The sequence below is a fragment of the Callorhinchus milii genome, unplaced genomic scaffold (assembly GCF_018977255.1).
Source record: "Callorhinchus milii isolate IMCB2004 unplaced genomic scaffold, IMCB_Cmil_1.0 Scaffold11, whole genome shotgun sequence".
Taxonomy (NCBI): Eukaryota; Metazoa; Chordata; class Chondrichthyes; order Chimaeriformes; family Callorhinchidae; genus Callorhinchus; species Callorhinchus milii.
This window is the reverse complement of record NW_024704752.1, coordinates 2,326,319-2,344,659: the sequence shown is the minus strand read 5'-3', so window position 1 is coordinate 2,344,659 and position 18,341 is coordinate 2,326,319. Positions and strand designations below refer to the sequence as shown.

At 46.3% G+C, this 18,341-nt stretch overlaps 1 protein-coding gene across 4 annotated transcripts in view; it reads left to right on the top strand.

The window, feature by feature from the left end:
- mcf2l2 (MCF.2 cell line derived transforming sequence-like 2) overlaps window positions 1-18,341 on the top strand; it is a 112,251-nt gene that overhangs the window by 9,112 nt on the left and 84,798 nt on the right. For all 4 annotated transcript variants that reach the window (XM_042339215.1, XM_042339214.1, XM_042339213.1 and 1 more), the window contains exons 2-6: window positions 9,110-9,193; window positions 14,880-14,994; window positions 15,374-15,464; window positions 17,272-17,391; window positions 17,769-17,885. In XM_042339215.1, coding sequence (XP_042195149.1) covers window positions 9,110-9,193; window positions 14,880-14,994; window positions 15,374-15,464; window positions 17,272-17,391; window positions 17,769-17,885 — 527 coding nt within the window. The remainder of the gene's footprint in view (window positions 1-9,109; window positions 9,194-14,879; window positions 14,995-15,373; window positions 15,465-17,271; window positions 17,392-17,768; window positions 17,886-18,341) is intronic.

Here is an 18,341-nt window from a genome sequence, read left to right as displayed (position 1 = left end):
AACTGTACAGCGCCTTGGGACGTCTCCCGACGTGAAAGGCGCTCAATAAATGGAATCTTGTTGTTGTTGTTGTTGTTATGCGGTACTGTGTCAAAAGCCTTTTTAAAATCCATGTAATTAATGTCCACCGCATTTCCCTCATCAACCCTCACAAAAAATTCTATTAGATTTGTTAGGCAAGATTTGCCTTAAACAAATCCATGTTGGGAGTCTCTAATTACCTCGTGTTCCTCTAAGTAGAGATTTATTTGTCCCGGATTACAGTCTCCAGTAGCTTTCCTATTACCGAAGTTAGGCTGACTGGCCTGTAATTTCCGGGCTTGTCTTTCTGCCCCTTTTTGTAGAGGGGGTAACATTAGCCACTCTCCAGTCTCTTGGCACCACTCCTGTGTCCAATGACGATTGAAATATAATGGCCAAAGCCTCCGCTATTTGAACCCGTATCTCCCACAGCAACCTTGGGTGAAACCCATCTGGTCCTGGTGACTTAGTTCTTTTCAGAACTTCCTCTCTGTCTATAGTAATCTGATCTATGTCCTCTACCCTGTCATCGAATACTGTGGCATTTGGGGCATTCGTTTCCGTTGTGAAGACAGATGCAAAGTACTCGTTTAGTACATCAGCCATCCCTCTGCCTCCACAACAAGATTGCCGTCATTGTCTTTGATTGGCCCCACCCTACCTTTAACTAACCTTTTTTCCTTTATGTGCTTATAAAATATTTTAGGATTCCCCTTTATGTTACCCGCTAACCTCTTCTCATGCGATCTTTTAGCCTGTCTTATCACTCTTTTAAGATCACTCCTGCATTCTCTATAATGCGCTTTGCTATCCTCAGTGTCTTGCATCCCAATTGTCGTACGCCATCTTCTTCTTTTTCATCCTAGACAGAATATCCCTGGTCATCCAGGCTGGCTTGGTTCTCGCACATTTCCCTTTTGTGGGAATATATCTATTTAGACCCTGAGCTATCGTATCTTTGAAGATTTCCCATTGCTCATGAGTCGTTTTACCTGCCATTCTTACTTGCCAGTCCACCAACTCTAGGTCCCTCTTTAGCCCATCAAAATTAGCTCTTTTCCAGTCAAGCATTTTCACCCTTGACTGTACTTTGTCCTTGTTCATGAGTAATCTAAATCTAATAATATTATGGTCACTGTTACCTCGATGCTCCCCTACCGAAACTTGTTCAACCTGACCTACTTCATTCCCTAGGACAAGATCCAGCAATGCTTCCTTCCTTGTAGGACTGGAGACATACTGCTCAAGAAAATTTTCCTGTACACAGTTGATGAATCTTTCTCCTGCCTTGCCCTTAACGCTGCTATTTTGCCAATCTATATTGGGATAATTGAAATCCCCCATTATGACAACTCTGTTCGCTCTACATCTGTCCGTGATCTGGTTGCAGATCTGCTCTTCTATCTCCTTCCCGCTATCTGGTGGTCTACAGTAAACCTCTATCAGTGTAACCACTCCTCTCCTATTTCTGACCTCTAACCAGATCGATTCTGTTGTCGGGCCCTCTAGAGTCTCGTCCCTTTCTACAGCTACAATTGTATCCTTAACTAATATTGCCACCCCTCCACCCTTTCTTTCTTCTCTATCCTTCCTGAACACATTATACCCTGGAATATTTATCTCCCATTCCTGTCCTGGCTTGAGCCATGTCTCAGTTACTGCTACCACATCGTAACCCCCTACGGTCAGTTGAACCTGCAGCTCATCAACCTTATTCCCTTATTAATTATGTGATGAGGTGCTATATAAATTATTATTTGGATAGATGCTTGCTAGGTTGGGGTATTAAGGGATATGGGGCAAGGGCGGGTAATTGGAGTTGAGGTATAGGTCAGCCATGATCTTATAGAATGGCAGAACAGGCTTGAGGGGCTGAATGGCCTCCTCTTGTGTTGTGCGCAATTGGCTGCCGTGTTTCACTCACAAAATATACAGTTGATTCACTTCACAGTATATCCTTTGAAGCGCTTTGAGACGTCTCATGATGTGATAAGGCTCTATATCAAATGCAAGGATTATTATTATTATAATTTCTATGTTTCTATGTTTGGAACACAATGTGTACTTTCCCTGGAAGGACCCATCCTGCTTACCCAATTCCGGAGAGTATTAGGCACAGGTTGGCAAGAGCCAAGGCTTGGGTGGGGGGTTGTGGAGTGGGGGGGACCCCAGTGTGTGGTTGGGGGGGGAACGGCTGAGGTTTTAACCAGCTAAAACACCCATATGTTGACTGTCTGACAAGCTTCCCACTGCAAGAGGGGGTTAAAAGGAGCAGAGGGAATGGGGATGAGAGGACTGTTGCGGGGGAGCTGGTAAAGAGGTAATGGGTTTGTATGACCTCGTTCTGTACTGTAAACAACAACAACAACAAGATTACAACACTCTGGTCTTAAGACCCTCAGGATATCGGGATAATGCCCACATTGTCACACACGCCCATATCTCTCCGTGGATATCAGTGGCGGCAGCCAATGAGGTCAATAAAACCATTCAGTAAGGTCAGCCCTCAGTTTATATCTCGACCTTTCGAGCAGGTCTGGCCAGCAGAGAGCATCTCATACCATCACCTTCCTACCCGCATCCTGTAGCGTAACGGTTACAGAGCTCGTCTCGCAAGCGAGAGGACCCGGGTTCGATTCCCCGGGCGGGATGAAACCTTAGGCACGTTTCCTTACTCCACACGCTTCTGTTTATTGAGCAGTAAGTAGGAACCCGGCTGTTAGTCGATTGGCGGATCACTTTCCTGGGGGTAACAATCCCTCCAAAAAAATAATAATAATTTGGTCACATAATCCACGGCTGAGATGGGACGCTCTGAGACGCTGTCTGGCGTGAAGGGCACTGTATAAATGCAAATGGACACACACACACACCAGGTTGTACCCTTTCATCAATACATCAAGTCTGTCTCCAATCCAAAACATCTCAATCTGCTCTGCACCCCGCGCTCTCCCGTGGCGCTATGGGACGCTACCCCACGTGAAAGGCGCTATATAAATGCAAGTTGTTGTGGTGGTGGCTGGTTCCTGACTCAAGACAATCTGCAGCACCGGAAAGGAGGCACGTCGCCACCAGGGCAAACTCGACAGCTCGCCAAAGGGAAGCAGACCCAATCATCTCAATGTGGCGTCCTGTGGCTCAGTGGTTACAGCACTCGCTTTGCAAGCAAGAGGACCCGGGTTCGATTCCCCGGGCAGGGCCAAATAATCTCTTCAATAAATAGAATAATAATTTGGTCACTCAATCCACAACTGTTTGTGGGACACCGTTGTGTAGAATTTTCTGCCGTGTTTTGCCCACAAAATATATATACATATAGTCAATTCACTTTACAGTATATCCTGTGAAGTGCTTTGCTACGTGACACAAAGTGAGGAAACGGACTACAGTGTGTGTGTGTATGTGACTGAAATCCCCTGGAAGGTCATTGGGAATAACACGTGGCACTATAAATAGCTGGTGTTTCCTTTGCACCGCGAGCTGCTCGGAGAAGGTCAGTGAGCCTGTGCCGTGGGGGAAACCTCGCTATGTGGCTTTGCTTTGTGATGGAGTGAATAGAAACTGAAACATCCAAAGTTTTTTTTCTTCTCCAGCAATAACGTGGGGGAAATTGAGTGGGGTTTCTCTACCACCCTCACCCCCACCCCTCCACCCTCCATCCCTCCTGACCCCAACTCCCAGTTGGGTCCAAAACCCCTGAGTGTCCTACAACAGTAGGATGTCTTTCCAATGTGAAGGGTGCTTTACAAGTGTAATTTATTGCTGTTGTTGGGGGGAGCACCTATTTGATTCATGACAAACCATGGATAATATGGATAATATCTGCTTTTGTTGGCCTGGACGTGAGGGATTGTCTAGGCTATCTCTGCCTCCGGTCGACAGCCTGTGTCATATTGTTGACTTGTTGATAAGATGTCTCAGTCAGTGGGAACCTTATAGAAGTTTGGAACATCCCAAACGGGATTGAGAAAATGCAACCCTTTCAGATCAGACGCACCGAGACAGCAGACTAAAACAAGAGGACGAGGGTTTAGCATTGCAAAAAAGGGGGCAATTTCAGGACAGACAGCAGAAAGTTTTTCTTTACCCGGAAGGGAATTGACGAGTGGAACAAAGTTGCCAGGAGAGGTGTTTGAGGCTAGGACCCTGGGAGTCATTTAAAAAAGCATCTGGATGTTGTGATGGGAGAACAGTAGGAAGGGTGCTTTGGGAAAGATGAAGGGACCTTCTTGTTAGTAATTTATCTTGTTAATAATTCTTCGTTGCCCTTTATTTTTGGTGTCGTAAACATTTGCTTCTGATATAGAAAATAGATACAGTTATGGAGCGCGGGGGTGTGGGGGGGTGGTGGAATGGGGTGGGGTGTGTCAGAAGGTGGGGGAGGGAGGACTGAGCGCAGAACCCTTCACAAAGCTGGAACACGCACAGGCATAATGGGCTGAATGGTGAATGGAAACGATGAACTATTGATTTGGGGGCAAGAGGGAGGGAGGGAGAGAAAATAGAGAGGGAAACGAGAGAGGAAGATGGGAGAGAGTGAGGGAGGGAGGAGGAGGAGGAGAGAGTATTGACTTGGCAATGCTCTTGTCTGATAAAATCTCTGATTTTAAACAGTAAAGCTGTCTCGCTCCCTCGCTTGGGGCTCTCTCTCTCTCTCTCTCTGTCTGTCTCTCGCTCACTCTCTCCCACCACAATGTGCCTCTGTTACTCTGGGCTCAGCATGGAACTCAGAACGGAGCCGGTGGGATAGGGTGGGGTTAATCATAGAGCCCTTGTTCTGTGCTGAGCTGCGCTGCGTTGTTCCCGAGGGAGTGAGGCAGGAAAGACGTTACTTTTGTCTTAAGCAACGAGCGACGACAAAACAAATGTCATCCCCGATGAGCGAGGACATGTTGGGGGAAAACGGAGAGGAGATGCCAGAGTGGCTGGACTTTAGGAAGCGCCTGGGTGTGTATTTACTTTATCCTATTGCCCTCGATAAGCTCTCCTCTGTGTAAGGTCTCTGTAAGATGTTGCGTTCAAAGGCTGAAGAGCCCTAGCTTGTCTGATCGTGGCTCACGGCTCATTCCTCTAACACTGGGAATCATCTTCGCTGCTCTCTGCTACAATTAGAGTGCCTTCACTCTAACCCAGTGCCTTCGCCTTGCTTCCTCCCTCTCCTCCTTCAAGGCCGGTCTCAAAACCTTTCTCTTTGACCGAGCCTTCAGCTCCCCTCTCGACTCTCTTCCCCCTCCTCGCTCCCTCCCTTCCCTCCCCTCAACCTGACCATTTCCCCCCTCCTCGCTCCCTCCCTTCCCTCCCTCACCCTGACCATTTCCCCCCTGCTCGGGTCATGACCCAACTGTGCAGCGCCTTGGGACGTCCTCCTGACGTGAAAGGCGCTTTATAAATGGAATCTTGTTGTTGTTGTTGTAGAGGCTTCAGTGTTAGATGAGTGTTTCTCCTGCCTGTGCGATGGGACAGAGAGAGAGAGAGAGAGAGAGGGGTGGGTGGGGGGATGGAGGGAAAGAAAGAGGATGGAGGGAGAGATAGAGAGACAGGAAGGGATGGAGGTGCTGTGACAGGGAGTATCAGGAGAGCGAGAGGGTTACGTGAGAAATTGATTGCAGTTTTCCTGCCACCCACATACAGACAGGACTCACAAACCCTGAAGCAGAGGGAAGGAAACGTAAAGGAAGATTTCCACTTCCAAAGTCTCAGTCCAGCTTTTTACTTTGCTGCTGTTGAGTGTGTGTATGTATGTATGTATGTGAGTGGGTATCCGTGTGTTGTGTGTGCTTGCATGTGTGTGAGTGCATGTTCAGGAAAGACTGGAATCCTGCTGCGTGCATTTCGTGCTTTTTTTAAGTAAGTACGTGCTTTTGTTGTTACAATAATAATATTTACATCGGATCTAACACTTTTCATGTCCGGTGAATTGTTGGCCAGGGATCTTCAACGTCCACCTGAACAGGCACAGACGGGACCTTGGTTTTTTTACGTCACATCCAATGCCACCTGCTGTCTCATTTTACTTTACAAATCTCAGAAGCCTTTACGGAAAAGTTTCATAACTTTTTTTCAAAGTTTGGAAAACCAAACCTTAGTCTGTTTCCTTACTCCACGCGCCTCAGTTTGCCTCGCAGAGCAGTAAGTAGGAACCCGATTGTTAGTCGATTGGCTTATCGCTTTTCCGGGGTTAAATTTCCCCCCCAAATAATAATAAATATTTGGTTGTTTAATCCATGACTCTTTGTGGGACACTGCTGTGTGCAATTGGCTGCCACAATATACAGTAAATATACAGTCAATTCGCTTTATATTATATTCTGCAAGGTCTCAACGACGTGATAAGCCACTACATCAAATGCAAGGGTTATTATTATTATTATTATAACCTTACAATCAAGTTTTCTTTGATTTTAAAATCTTTTTTAAGGATCAAAAGCTCTGGGGAAATCATGGAGGGATAGTTAAGAGGAACATAAACAGTTCTCACAGTTGAAGTGAAAGGAGGCTGACTCTCATGGGCTGAACACGGTACAACAACTTGGCAGGAATCGTATCAATGATATCTGTCTCACACACACACACACACACACCCCCGTTCAGCTCTATAATAATAATAATCCTTGCATTTGATATGACTATGAATCAGTTCCGCTCCCAGATATCTTATTAAACTGGATGATCCAATGCCTTCCTCTAAGTTCCGTTACAGATAACAATTCCCTTTTTTGTTTGCCTTTGATCCTGTGCCTTTCAGTCAGCAGGACGTCTCAAACCGCCTCGCAGGAGTTTACTGTAAAATGTAGTAACTGTGTGTTTTGTGTTTGGGGAAAACAGCGAGATCCATAGGCTCCTGCAGGTACGGGTCAGATTGCCACTTTCTCTCAGACTGTTGTGGAGACATCAATGTGTGTAAATTGGCTGCCGCGTTTGCCTTAGAAAACATACACTCACCGCACTTTTACTGTATATCCTGTGAAGCGCTTTGAGACGTCCTCCCGACGTGAAAGACTGTATCAAATCAGGGATTGTTATTATTATATTGTAAAGAGGATTGACTGTGTACTTTGTGCACGTTTTGCCCAGAAAACACAGTCAATTCACTTTACAGTATATCTTATGAAGAGTTTTGGGACATCTCTCCACGAACGTGATAAGGCGTTATAACAAATACAAGGATTATTATCACTAAATGTTTGCCTCTTGTTCACTCAGCATCTGCTGCGGTTAATGCGTACGGAAACGCATTGAGGTTTTCCCCCCATCCCCATTACATTTCAAGCCGTCAATTTCCTTCCACAAAAGGAATTAATATCTTACGACCTCACACTTAGTGAAACCTTTTCTTTAATTAAAAAAAAGAGAAACGCAGACAAACACCCAGAGCTTTTATCAGTTTAACAAGATGCACTAATTACATTCATTGCGCTTGAATTCTTGGCAACTTCAACTGTGAATAATAATAATAATAAACATTTGCACAGAATAATTATGAAATTCAAATGAAATAATAATCCTTGCATTTGATATAACGCCTTATCATGTCGTCGAGATGTCTTAAAGCGCTTCACGGGATATACTGTAAAGTGGAGTAACTGTATTTTGTGAGCGAGATGTGGTAGCCAATTTGCACACAGCAGTGAGTGAGCAATTTTATTTGGGGGATTGTTAGCCAGGGACTCCGGGAAAGAGAAACTCCTCTATTTGAATAGCACTGCGGGATCTTTAACATCCACCTGAACAGGCAGATAGGACCATCTCATCTGTAGGACGGCACCTCTGACACCACCCCCAGCACTGCATTGGAGAGTCAGCTTAGACTGTGTGCTTCCATGTCCCGATGTGTTAAGACTATGTGATTCCATTGTGACTGGAGCAAATCCATTTCTCTGTGAACAACGGCCTGCTTCATGTCCTCCCCCCACTTCCCCCTGACTCCCCCCCAGCCCCCACCCCAAATCTCCACCTCCTCCCCTACTCCCTCCACCTCCCCCCCCCCCTACTGCCCTATCTGTTCCCACCAACGGCAGTTTGTGGGGATGGGATGAGATGCTACATCAAATGCAAGAATTATTATCGTTATTCTATCATTAGGGCGAGAGACAGAAAGAGAGAGAAATAGAAAAAAGAAAGAGAAATAGAAAGAGAGAAAAAAACGAGAGAATGAAAGAGAGAAAGAGGAGAGAGAAAACGAGAGAGAGAAATCTGTGAAACTTGTCTTAGGGCAAAATATTGAACTAAAAGTCCCATTGGAAAAGACAAGTAAAAATAAGTCTATTTTCTAGCAGCAGTTTATGAAAAGATGCTTTGTATGCATATGTGTGTGTATGTGAGTGCATGTGTATATGTGTATGTATGTGTCTATGGTGCGTGTATATAGTGTGTGTATATGGTATGTGGGGGGAGGGGGAGAGAAAATTTATTTCAATCTGTGGTGCACAGTTTTGACAACAGAATAACATTTAATCTGTGGCTTTATTACTAACCCGCTCTTCTCTCAACTTCTCCTTTTCACATGGACGACAGTGGACACTGAGCAAGATACAGGGAGAATCTCCACACCCCCCCCCGCCCCCTCCCACAAAAAAATCCCCATCATGAGGTTGGGGAGTGAGCAGACAAAGTCTTATGACTGAAGCCGAGACAGTAAATGCTGATGATTTTTCACAAGCATTTATTGTCTAACCCAGCTCCACGTCCCCCGCCCGGCCTGGCCCACCCTACTATCGGCGGTCAGAACTTCATCTCACAGCCGCTTTGCCTTGCCCCCCTCCCTAACCTCTGTCAAGGTCCGTCTCAAGACCTTCCTCTCCGACTTCGGTCACCCTTCTACCCCAGCCCTCCACCCCTCCTGCTCCCAATCCCCCACCCTCCCCGCCTTCCAGATCCCAACCCCCCACCCTTCCTGCCCTCCAGATCCCAACCCCCACCCTCCCCGCCCTCCAGGTCCCAAACCCCAGCGCGGGTCCAAATTTCTGACTGTCCAGCACTTTGGGACGTCCCCCGATGTGAAAGGTACTGTGTAAGTGTCGTGCGTTGTTGTGGTTGGTGGTATTGTTCTCTTGACTCAGCCAAGGCTGTTTCTGCTCCTTCTCCGCAGATGAAATCATGCAGCAGGAGATACGCCCACTGCTTGCAGTTGACATCATTGAACAGCTACAGAAACAGTTCGCCATCTTATCAGGTAGGAGGACGAGAAGCCTTCTCTATCCCTCGCTCGCTTCGAGGCGCTATCCTGCCTGACGCCTGTCGCTGCTGCTGCTGTTCTGAGGATCAGCTGCCCTGCTCCCTCCCCTTCTCTCAAAACACAGTCACTACACTGGGTAGATAGTCTCTGGAAAACGCTGCGAGAGGCTTGTTTTGGACATTTTCAGGCGCTGAAAATCAAATACAATTCAAGATGACATTTACACAGGCCTTTCACGTCGAGAGGACATCTCAAGGCACTGGACAGTCTGGGATTTGGACCTGAGCTGGGAGGGGTTGGGATCAGCGATTGTGGAGGACAGGGAGGTTAGGAGTGTGGCCAAAAGCACAGTCAAAGAAGAGGGTGGGCGAGGTACACCCGGTTGGTTGGTTGGTTGGAGGAAGCGAAGGCTTTTCTCTTGAGCAGAATAAGGTGACCATCTTTTGGAAACCAAATCCAGGGACACACATATATTAAAAAAATTGAACTCACCACAATTGCCGATGCTGGCAGTACCAGAGAAGCATGTTGTATTAATGGCTGTGTTTCTCTGATGAGCGTATCTGTTTTAGAATGTAATTGTTCTTGCTCAGTTTTTTGCTGACCTCAAGACAGGGCAAACTTGGCCCCAGGAACACAGTATCTCATGCAGAGCCTATGCCTGGAAATAGGGGACATCTGGTCACCCTAGAATAGAGAGCTCCAGTGGGGGAACGAGCACCAGCACAGACATGATTGGGAGAGAGCAGGGATTAGAGTAGAGAGCTCCAGCACAGACACATTGAGTCAAAAGTGCTCCATGATCCTCCGAGGATCTGCCATATTAATGCCTTAGTTTAATCGGTGATGGTGAGCTTCAGCTTCAGTCCAGACACTGTTGAAAACATAGAGCTATGGAGATGGGCAGTGCAGAAGGAGGTCATTGGGCCCATGACACTTACAATGTAATTACAATGATAATTGTTATTGGGGGCATAATGGTGAAAAGAGTAGATAGACGTTTCAGCAACCAAAGCCGTCACTCTCACATGGCATGTTGCCTCCTTGGTGCCAGGGTTGAGGACATCACAGAACAGGTGCAAAACGTTCTACAGTGGGAAGGGCAACATCCAGAAATCATAGACCATGTTAGGATCCATGAGAAAGGGCTGAGATCCTACAGGGAGAGTATCAGAAGCTAGGGAAAAAGCTAAAGAGTACGACATCAAAGGTGGTGATCTCTGGATTACTCCCAGTGCCTCATGCAAGTGAGTATCAAAACAGCAAGATCAAACACATGGCTGGAGAAATGGTGCAGAAAGGATGACTTCAGGTTCCTGGATCATTGGGACCAGTTCTGGGGCAGGTGGGACCTGTCCAAGGTGGATGGGTTACACCTGAACAAGGCTGGGACCAATGCTCTCACAGGGACGTTAACTAGTGCTATGGGGAAGGGTTCAAACTAATTTCGAGGAGGGAAGGGAATCAGGATGTAGCATCAGAGAGGAGAAGCACATTACATAGAGGACTGGGAGAGATGAATAGCAATGCAATAAGGAGTAATCCAGAAAAAGGTGGGATTAGATGGTGGGAGAAATGCAGAGCAGACTCAGTCGGTCTTGGAGTGCATGCGTGTAACTGCATGGAGTGTGACAAATAAGGTTGGTGAGCTGCGGCTCAAGTTGCCAAATGGGGTTATGACGTAGTGGCAGTCAAAGAGACCTGGCTCAAATAAGAGCAGGAATGGGAGCTGAATATTCCTTGCTACAATGTACTCAGGAGGGATAGAGAAGGTAAAAAAGGAGCGGGGGGTGGGTGGCAATATTGATTAAAGACATTGTTACTGCCCTGGAAAGGGATGATGTGTTAGAGGATCCAAAACAGAATCTATTTGGTTAGAGTTAAGGAGCAGAAAAGGAGCTGTTACTCTGTTAGGTGTATACTATAGACCACCAAATAGTGGGAAGGAGACAGACGAGCAAATCTGCAAGCAGATTTCAGAAAGACGCAAAAGTAATTATAATGAGGAACTTCAATTACCCTAAACATAGACTGGCAAAGTAACAGTGTAAAGGGCAAGGAGGGAGAAGGATTCCTGAAAAGTTTGCAGGATAACTTTCTGGATCAGTATGGTTCGAGGAAGGAAGCAGTGCTGGATCTAGCTCTGGGGAATGAAGTGGAGCAGGTTTCAGTAGGAGAGCATTTGGACAACAATGATCACAACATCATTCGGTTCAGAGTACTTATGGAAAGGGACAAGGAGCAATCAAATGTGAAGATACTCAACTGGAAGAGAGCTAATTTCAATGAGTTAAAAAGGGACCGAGCCAAGGTAGACTGGAAAGAAAGATTGTCAGGTAAAACCAGCTAACGAGCAATGGGAAGCCTTCAAGGAGCAAATAGTTCGGGGACAGAACAAATACATTCCCACAAATGGGAAAGTAGGGCATCCAAACCTCCCTGAATGAATAAGGAAATTGGGATTAAAATAAAACAGAAAAAGGAGGCTTATGATAAATGTCAGGTGCAAAATACAGAAGATAATCAAATAGAATATAGAAAGTACAGAGGAAAATTGAGAAAGGAAATAAGAGGGGCAAAGAGATTGTATGAGAAAAGATTAGTGGGTAACATAAAAGGGAAACCTTATTTTAGAAGCATATAAAGAATAAAAGGTTAGTTAAAGGTAGAGGGGGTCCAATTAGGAATCAAACAGGAAATCTCTTTCCTCTTTGGTCCCTAATTGGCAGAGGATCCTCATCCTCACCTACAAGGCCATTCCCGGCCTTGCTCCCTCCTACCTCTCTGACCTACTATCCCCCTACTTACCTGCCCGTGCCCTCCGTTCCTCTGGCTCCGGTCTGCTCCACACTCCCCGCCCCAGCCGCCTTACCATCGGTGGCCGGGCCTTCAGCCTCTCAGCCCCGAGGCTCTGGAACTCTATCCCCCAGTGCCTTCGCCGCCTCCTCCCTTTCCTCCTTCAAGGCTGATCTCTTTGACCGTGCCTTCAGCTCCCCTCTCGACTCTCTACCCCCTCCTCGCTCCCTCCCTTCCCTCCCCATTTCTCCCCTGCTCGGGTCCTGACCCAACTGTACAGCGGCTTGGGACGTCCTCCCGACGTGAAAGGCGCTCTATAAATGGAATCGTTGTTGTTGTTGAGAGGGCATGGCTGACATACTGAATGAGGACTTTGCATCTGTCTTCACAAAAGAAGAGGATGCAGCCAATGCCACAGCATCGGAGGAGAGGATAGAGAAATTGGATACGATAAGAATAAAGCGAGAGGTGGTTCTAAAAAGATTGTTGGTGCTCAGGGTAGATAAGGTCCGGACGGGATGCATCCCAGGTTACTGAGGGAAGTAAGGCTGGAAATAACGGAGGCTCTGGCCACATTCTTTCAATCCTCCTTGGACACTGGGATGGTGCCAGAGGACTGGAGGGTTGCAAATGTTACTCCCCTGTACAAGAAGGGGCAGATGGATAAACCCAGGAACTACAGGCCAGTCAGCCTAACGTCTGTAGTGGGGAAACTTCTTGAAACTATAATCCGGAACAAAATAAATTTTCACTTAGAAAAATATGGGTTAATAAAGGACAGCCAACATGGGTTTATTAAAGGCAAATCATGTCTAACAAACCGGATAGAGTTTTTTGATGAAGTAACTGAGAGGGTGGATGAAGGTAGTGCAGTTGATGTAATTTGTATGGATTTTCCAAAGGCATTTGATAAAGTGCCACATAAGAGATTTGTAAGCAAAATAGAAGTCCCGGGTGTTAAAGGGACAGTGGCAGCGAATACAGAACTGACTGGGAGACTGAGAGCAGAGAATGGTGGTGAACGGTTGTTTTTCTGACTGGAGGGAAGAGTGCAGTGATGTCCCCCAGCGGTCAGTATTGGGACCACTGCTGTTTTTGATCTATATAAATGACCTGGACTTGGTTACAGGGAGTACAATTTCTAAGTTTGGACATGATACTAAGCAAGGAAAGTAGTAAACCGTGAGGAGGATAGTAGCAGACTGCAAATGGACATAGACAGTCTGGTAACACAGACAGACAGATGGCAGATGAAGTTCAATGTGGAGAAATGCGAAGTGATGCATTTTGAGAGGAAGAATGAGGAGAGGTAATATAAGCTACATGGTATAATCTTAAAGGGGGTGAAGGAACAGAGATATCTGGGGGTTCATATAAGTAAATCTTCAAAGATGGCAGGACAGGTATGGGATACTGGGCTTCATAAATAAGGGCATAGAATACAAAAGTCAGGAAGTTATGATGAACCTTTATAAATCACTTGTTAGGGCTCAGCTAGAGACTGTGTCCTGGGCACCACACGTTAAGAAGGATGTCAAGGCATTGGAGAGGATGCAAAGGAGATTGACCAGGATGGTACTAGGAATGAGGGCCTCCAGTTATCAGGAGAGGCGAGAGAAGCTGGGATTATTCTCCTTGGAGCAGAGAAGGTTAAGAGGAGACTTAATAGAAATTTTCAAAATTATGAGGGGATTCGATAGGGTGAACAAGGAGAAACTATTCCCACTGGTGGGTGGGTCAGTAACCCGAGGGCACCCATTTAAAATAGTTGCTGAAACAGCGGGGAGGTGAGGAAAAATGTTTTGACACAGCGAGTTGGGATCTGGAATGCATTGCCTGAAAGGCTGGCGGAAGCCGATTCAATAACAACTTTTTAAGAGAGAAATAGATAATTATTTGGGGAGGACAAGTTTGCAGGGCTATGGGGAGAGGGCGGGATAGTGGATTGATTGGGAAAAGCTCTCTTCGAAGAGCGGGTACAGACACGATGGGCCGAATGGCCTCCTTGTGTGCTGTATAATTCTATGATTCTAAGGCTGAGCTGCACCTCCCACTAGTGATCACAAGGAGGCGGCAAACTTCCATCTCCACTCTGTGTTTAAAAAAAACCCCATGAGTTATTTCTCAGACAGGTTCACAATGGGGACTGTGTCACTAGAAAATTGAGTCACATCCTCCCTCCACACCCTCCTCCAACATGAGGCACAGATCTGTAGGGATCTCCTAACCAGAAGCGTGCCTTTGGGGGGAAGGGCAACACTTTTATGACTGTCGCCAAGTCAAAAGTCACTCCACCCCTAAACTCCCTCCCATCCTTCCTCTTGGACCCCACCGTAGCCCTCTCTCTATTGTGTCTGTAAACCTGGCCTAACTCTTTGACCGTCCCTTCCCCCACCATCCGAAGCTCACCCCCCCCCCCCCCCTGAAGCCCTCAGAGACATTAAGAGCGCTGTATAAATGCAAGTTGTTGTTGTTTTCAGCCTCCGTTGCACTAATTTATCCTAAGTGCTATATTTTTTCAAAAGTAAAGTATTTTTATCTTAACTACGCTGCACTTTACAGTATCATCCTGTGAAGGGCTTTGGGATGTCCTCCCGACATGAAAGGCGAGGCAACAAATGTAGTAATAATAATAATAATCCTTGCATTTGATATAGCGCCTTATCACGTCTTCGAGACGGTCTCAAACCTCTTCGCAGAATATACTGTGAAGTGGATCGACTGTATGTTTTGCGGGCGAAACGCGGCAGCCAATTGCGCACAGCAGCGTCCCCCGCACACAATGGGGATTGAGCGGCCAAATTATTGTTGTTTTTCTTTTTTTTTCTTTTCGTAAGGATTATTGACGTTATTGTTATTGTTAATAACTGGAGCTGTTTTGACGCAGGCGGGCGGAGCAAAGATGGAGCTCCCATCATCACCTTCCCAGAGTATTCCACCTTCCCAGATCTGCCTGACCAAGACTTTTTAAACGTTTTGACGTATTTGACCAGCATTCCCAGGTAAGCTGACCCCTCCTCACTCCATCAGACCCCCCACACAGCCCCCCCCCCCCCCCCCACACACACATACCCCTCCACATCTATAAGGCACTATACCAAATGCAAGTATGATTATTATTATAAATGTACGTTTACGTTGTGTGGTCCATCGGATCAATTTCAAGAACGAGGAGTATAAGAGACTCGGAAAGCGAGTTTCATGTGAAGTTCAAAGAGAACAATTTGCATTTAAACAGCAGCCATTCACATAGGCAGGAGTATCGAAAAGGTAGGTTTTAAGGTGGGATTTAAAGACAACGACAGAAAGAGAGGAGGGGGAGGTGGTGGTTAAAGACTTGTTATTGATGAATTCTTTGCGTTGTCTTACTGTCTGTTGCAGTCTGCACTCTGCCAGCATTGGGTTTATCATCATTATAGACCGAAGGAGGGACAAATGGAGTTCGGTCAAGGCTTCTCTAACGAGGATAGCGGTGAGTGGGCTGGTCTCTGGTCTCTCCTTTCTAAGGAGTTGTTCCCTTTTCACTGAATTTTATTTTCCAGCGACAATCGAGAATATTTCTGGATTCTTCAGAAGCAGTTTTTGAAAAGAGAATTGATCGAAAGAGTTGCATTCGATTGAGAAGCGAGAAGCGAGGGGATTGTCAGCCAGGACACACTGGGAGAGAAACTCCTTTCTCTCTTTTCGAATTGTGTCCTGGAATCTTTAACACCCACCCAAACAAGCAGCCGACTGGGATCTCGGTTTAACGTCTCACCCGAAGGACGACACCTCCAACAATGCACTGCATTGGAGTGTCGGCTTAGACCAAGCGAGAGGACTCGGGTTCGATTCCCGCAGGGCGAAATGTTGGGCAAGTTTCCTTACTCCACACGCCTCTGTTTACCCAGCAGTGAGTAGGAACCTGGTGGTTAGTCAATTGGTGGATCACTTTCCGGCGGTAATAATCCCTTCAAATAATAATAAATAATTTGGTCACTTCAATCCATGACTGTTTGTGGGACGCTGCTGTGCGCAATTGGCTGCTGCGTTTCGCCCACAAAATATACAGTCAATTCATGTTGCAGTATATTCTGTGAAGCCCTTTGAGATGTCTCGAAGACGTGATAAGGCGCTGCATCAAATGCAAAGATTATTAGTATTAAGTGGAAGTTAGCAAATGTTTTGGGATTTTTTTTGCAATGGGAACAAGACAGTACACAAAACAAATCAGGCAGCCAGAGTGTGGGTAACACCTTGTTTATGGCCTGAATCGGAGCCAGGTCAGGAGAGACGCGTTCCTTGTAGCAGCCTTGGCTTCATCAGTGTGGCCAGCGCAGCTTTGAATAAACAGACTGTCTTGTTTCCGTGGGATTTGTTTACGCTGAACAGTGAGCCATGTGAAAGGCGGTTAGTTTCACAGGGAGACGTACTGTTTGCGATACAGACATAACCCAGCCTGGCGCAGTGGTAGCTCTCTCGCCTCATGAGTCAGAAGGTTGTGGGTTCAAGCCCCCATGTCGGGACTTGGAATCACACAGAGTAAGCTGGTGCTCCAATACAGCGCTGGGAGGTGTCGCATTGTCGGAGGTGCCGTCCTTCGGATGAGACGTAAACCGAGTTCCCCGTCTGCCTGTTCAGGTGGATGTTAAAGATTTCATGGCACTATTTGCAGAGAAGGGAGTTCCTCTCTCTCTCTCTCTCTCTCCCGGTGTCCTGGCCAACAATCCCCAAAATAATATTGGTCATTCACTTTGTGGCTGTTTGTGGAACATTGGTGTGCACAACCGGCTCCCACGTTTCGCCCACAAAAGGGTGTGAAAATCTGGGATTCTCTCCCCCAAAAGTGTATGGATGTTGGAGCGATTGGAATTTTCAAGTCTGAAGGTGATAGCTGTTTATTAGATACCGATATCAAGGGATATGGGGAATAGGAGGGTAAATGGAGTTGAGGTACAGATCAGCTAATGACCTAATAGAAGGGAGATGAAGAGAATTTTATTTACACAGAGAGTTGTTACGGTCTGGAATGCACTACCTGAAAGGTTGATTCAATACCAACTTTCAAAAGGGAATTAGATCAGTACTTGAAGAGGAAAGGTTATTGGGGAAAGAGTGGCGGAGTGGGACTGATTGGGTAGCTCTTCCAAAGAGCAGGCACGATGGGCCGAATGGCCTCCTTCTGTGCTGTAATATTCTACGATACTGTGGTGGAACAGGCTCGAGGGGCTGAATGGCCTCTCCTGTGTGCCTATGTTATCAGACCTGGCTTCACGGCCTCCTTTCCTTCCCGCCTCCAGGGAGCATTCCCAGGAAACCTGCAGCTGGTGTTTGTGCTCAGACCTTCCCGTTTCATCCAGAGAAAAATGGCCGAGTTCGGCATCAAATCCTTTCGTGACGACTTTAAAATGAAGGTACCGGTAAGCGTCTCCATCCTCTCTCTAACTCGACTGACTTCACCCTCCTCTTCGACCACGTCTTTGGCCACCCTCTTACCCCTACCCTCCATCCCTCCTGATCCCAATCCCCAGTTTGGGTCCAATTCCTTGACTGTTCAGTACCTTGGGACGTCCTCCTGACGTGAAAGGCGCTGTGTAAATGTAACATATTGTTGATGTTAATAACCACAGGTGAGGGGAAGGAGGGGTTGGGCGGTCAATGTGCAAACTAGGCTCTTCAAAGCATTTAGACGTGAGTGGAGGGATTAATGAACACACACAATGTCAGATGTTGATGGATTTGTGTCAGCAGTGCAGTGAAGTGTGTAAAGCCTCTGCTTGTTGTGCTCCTGTTTCAGATCATTATGTTAAACTCGGCGTCGGATTTATTCAGCTACATTCAGAAGAGCGAGCTGACTAAAAACCTGGATGGCACCCTGGAATATTGTCACAGTGAATGGATTCATCACCGAACTGTGAGTACAAATGTTTCAATGGTGGGATTGTATCGATCGTCTGGGAACCCTCTCACTCTCTCCCTTCCTCCCTCCTAACTATTATTATTACTCCATATAATATGATATATTATTACTCTATATAATATAATAGCTCAGTGGTTGGTTAGAGCACTCACTTCGTAAGAGAGAGAGCTGGCTTCGATTCCCGGTAGGACGAAACCTTAGGCAAGTTTCCTCACTCCACATGCCTGATGATAATCCCTCCAGGGAAAAAAAAACAATAATAATTTGGTCACTCAATCCACAACTGTTTGAGGGACGCTGCTGTGCGCAATTGGCTGCCGTGTTTCGCCCACAAATATACAGTCAATTCACAGTATATTCTGTGAAGCGCTTTGAGACGTCTCAATGACGTGATAAGGTGCGATATCAAATGAAAGTATTATTATTATACTATTACTCTATATAATATTA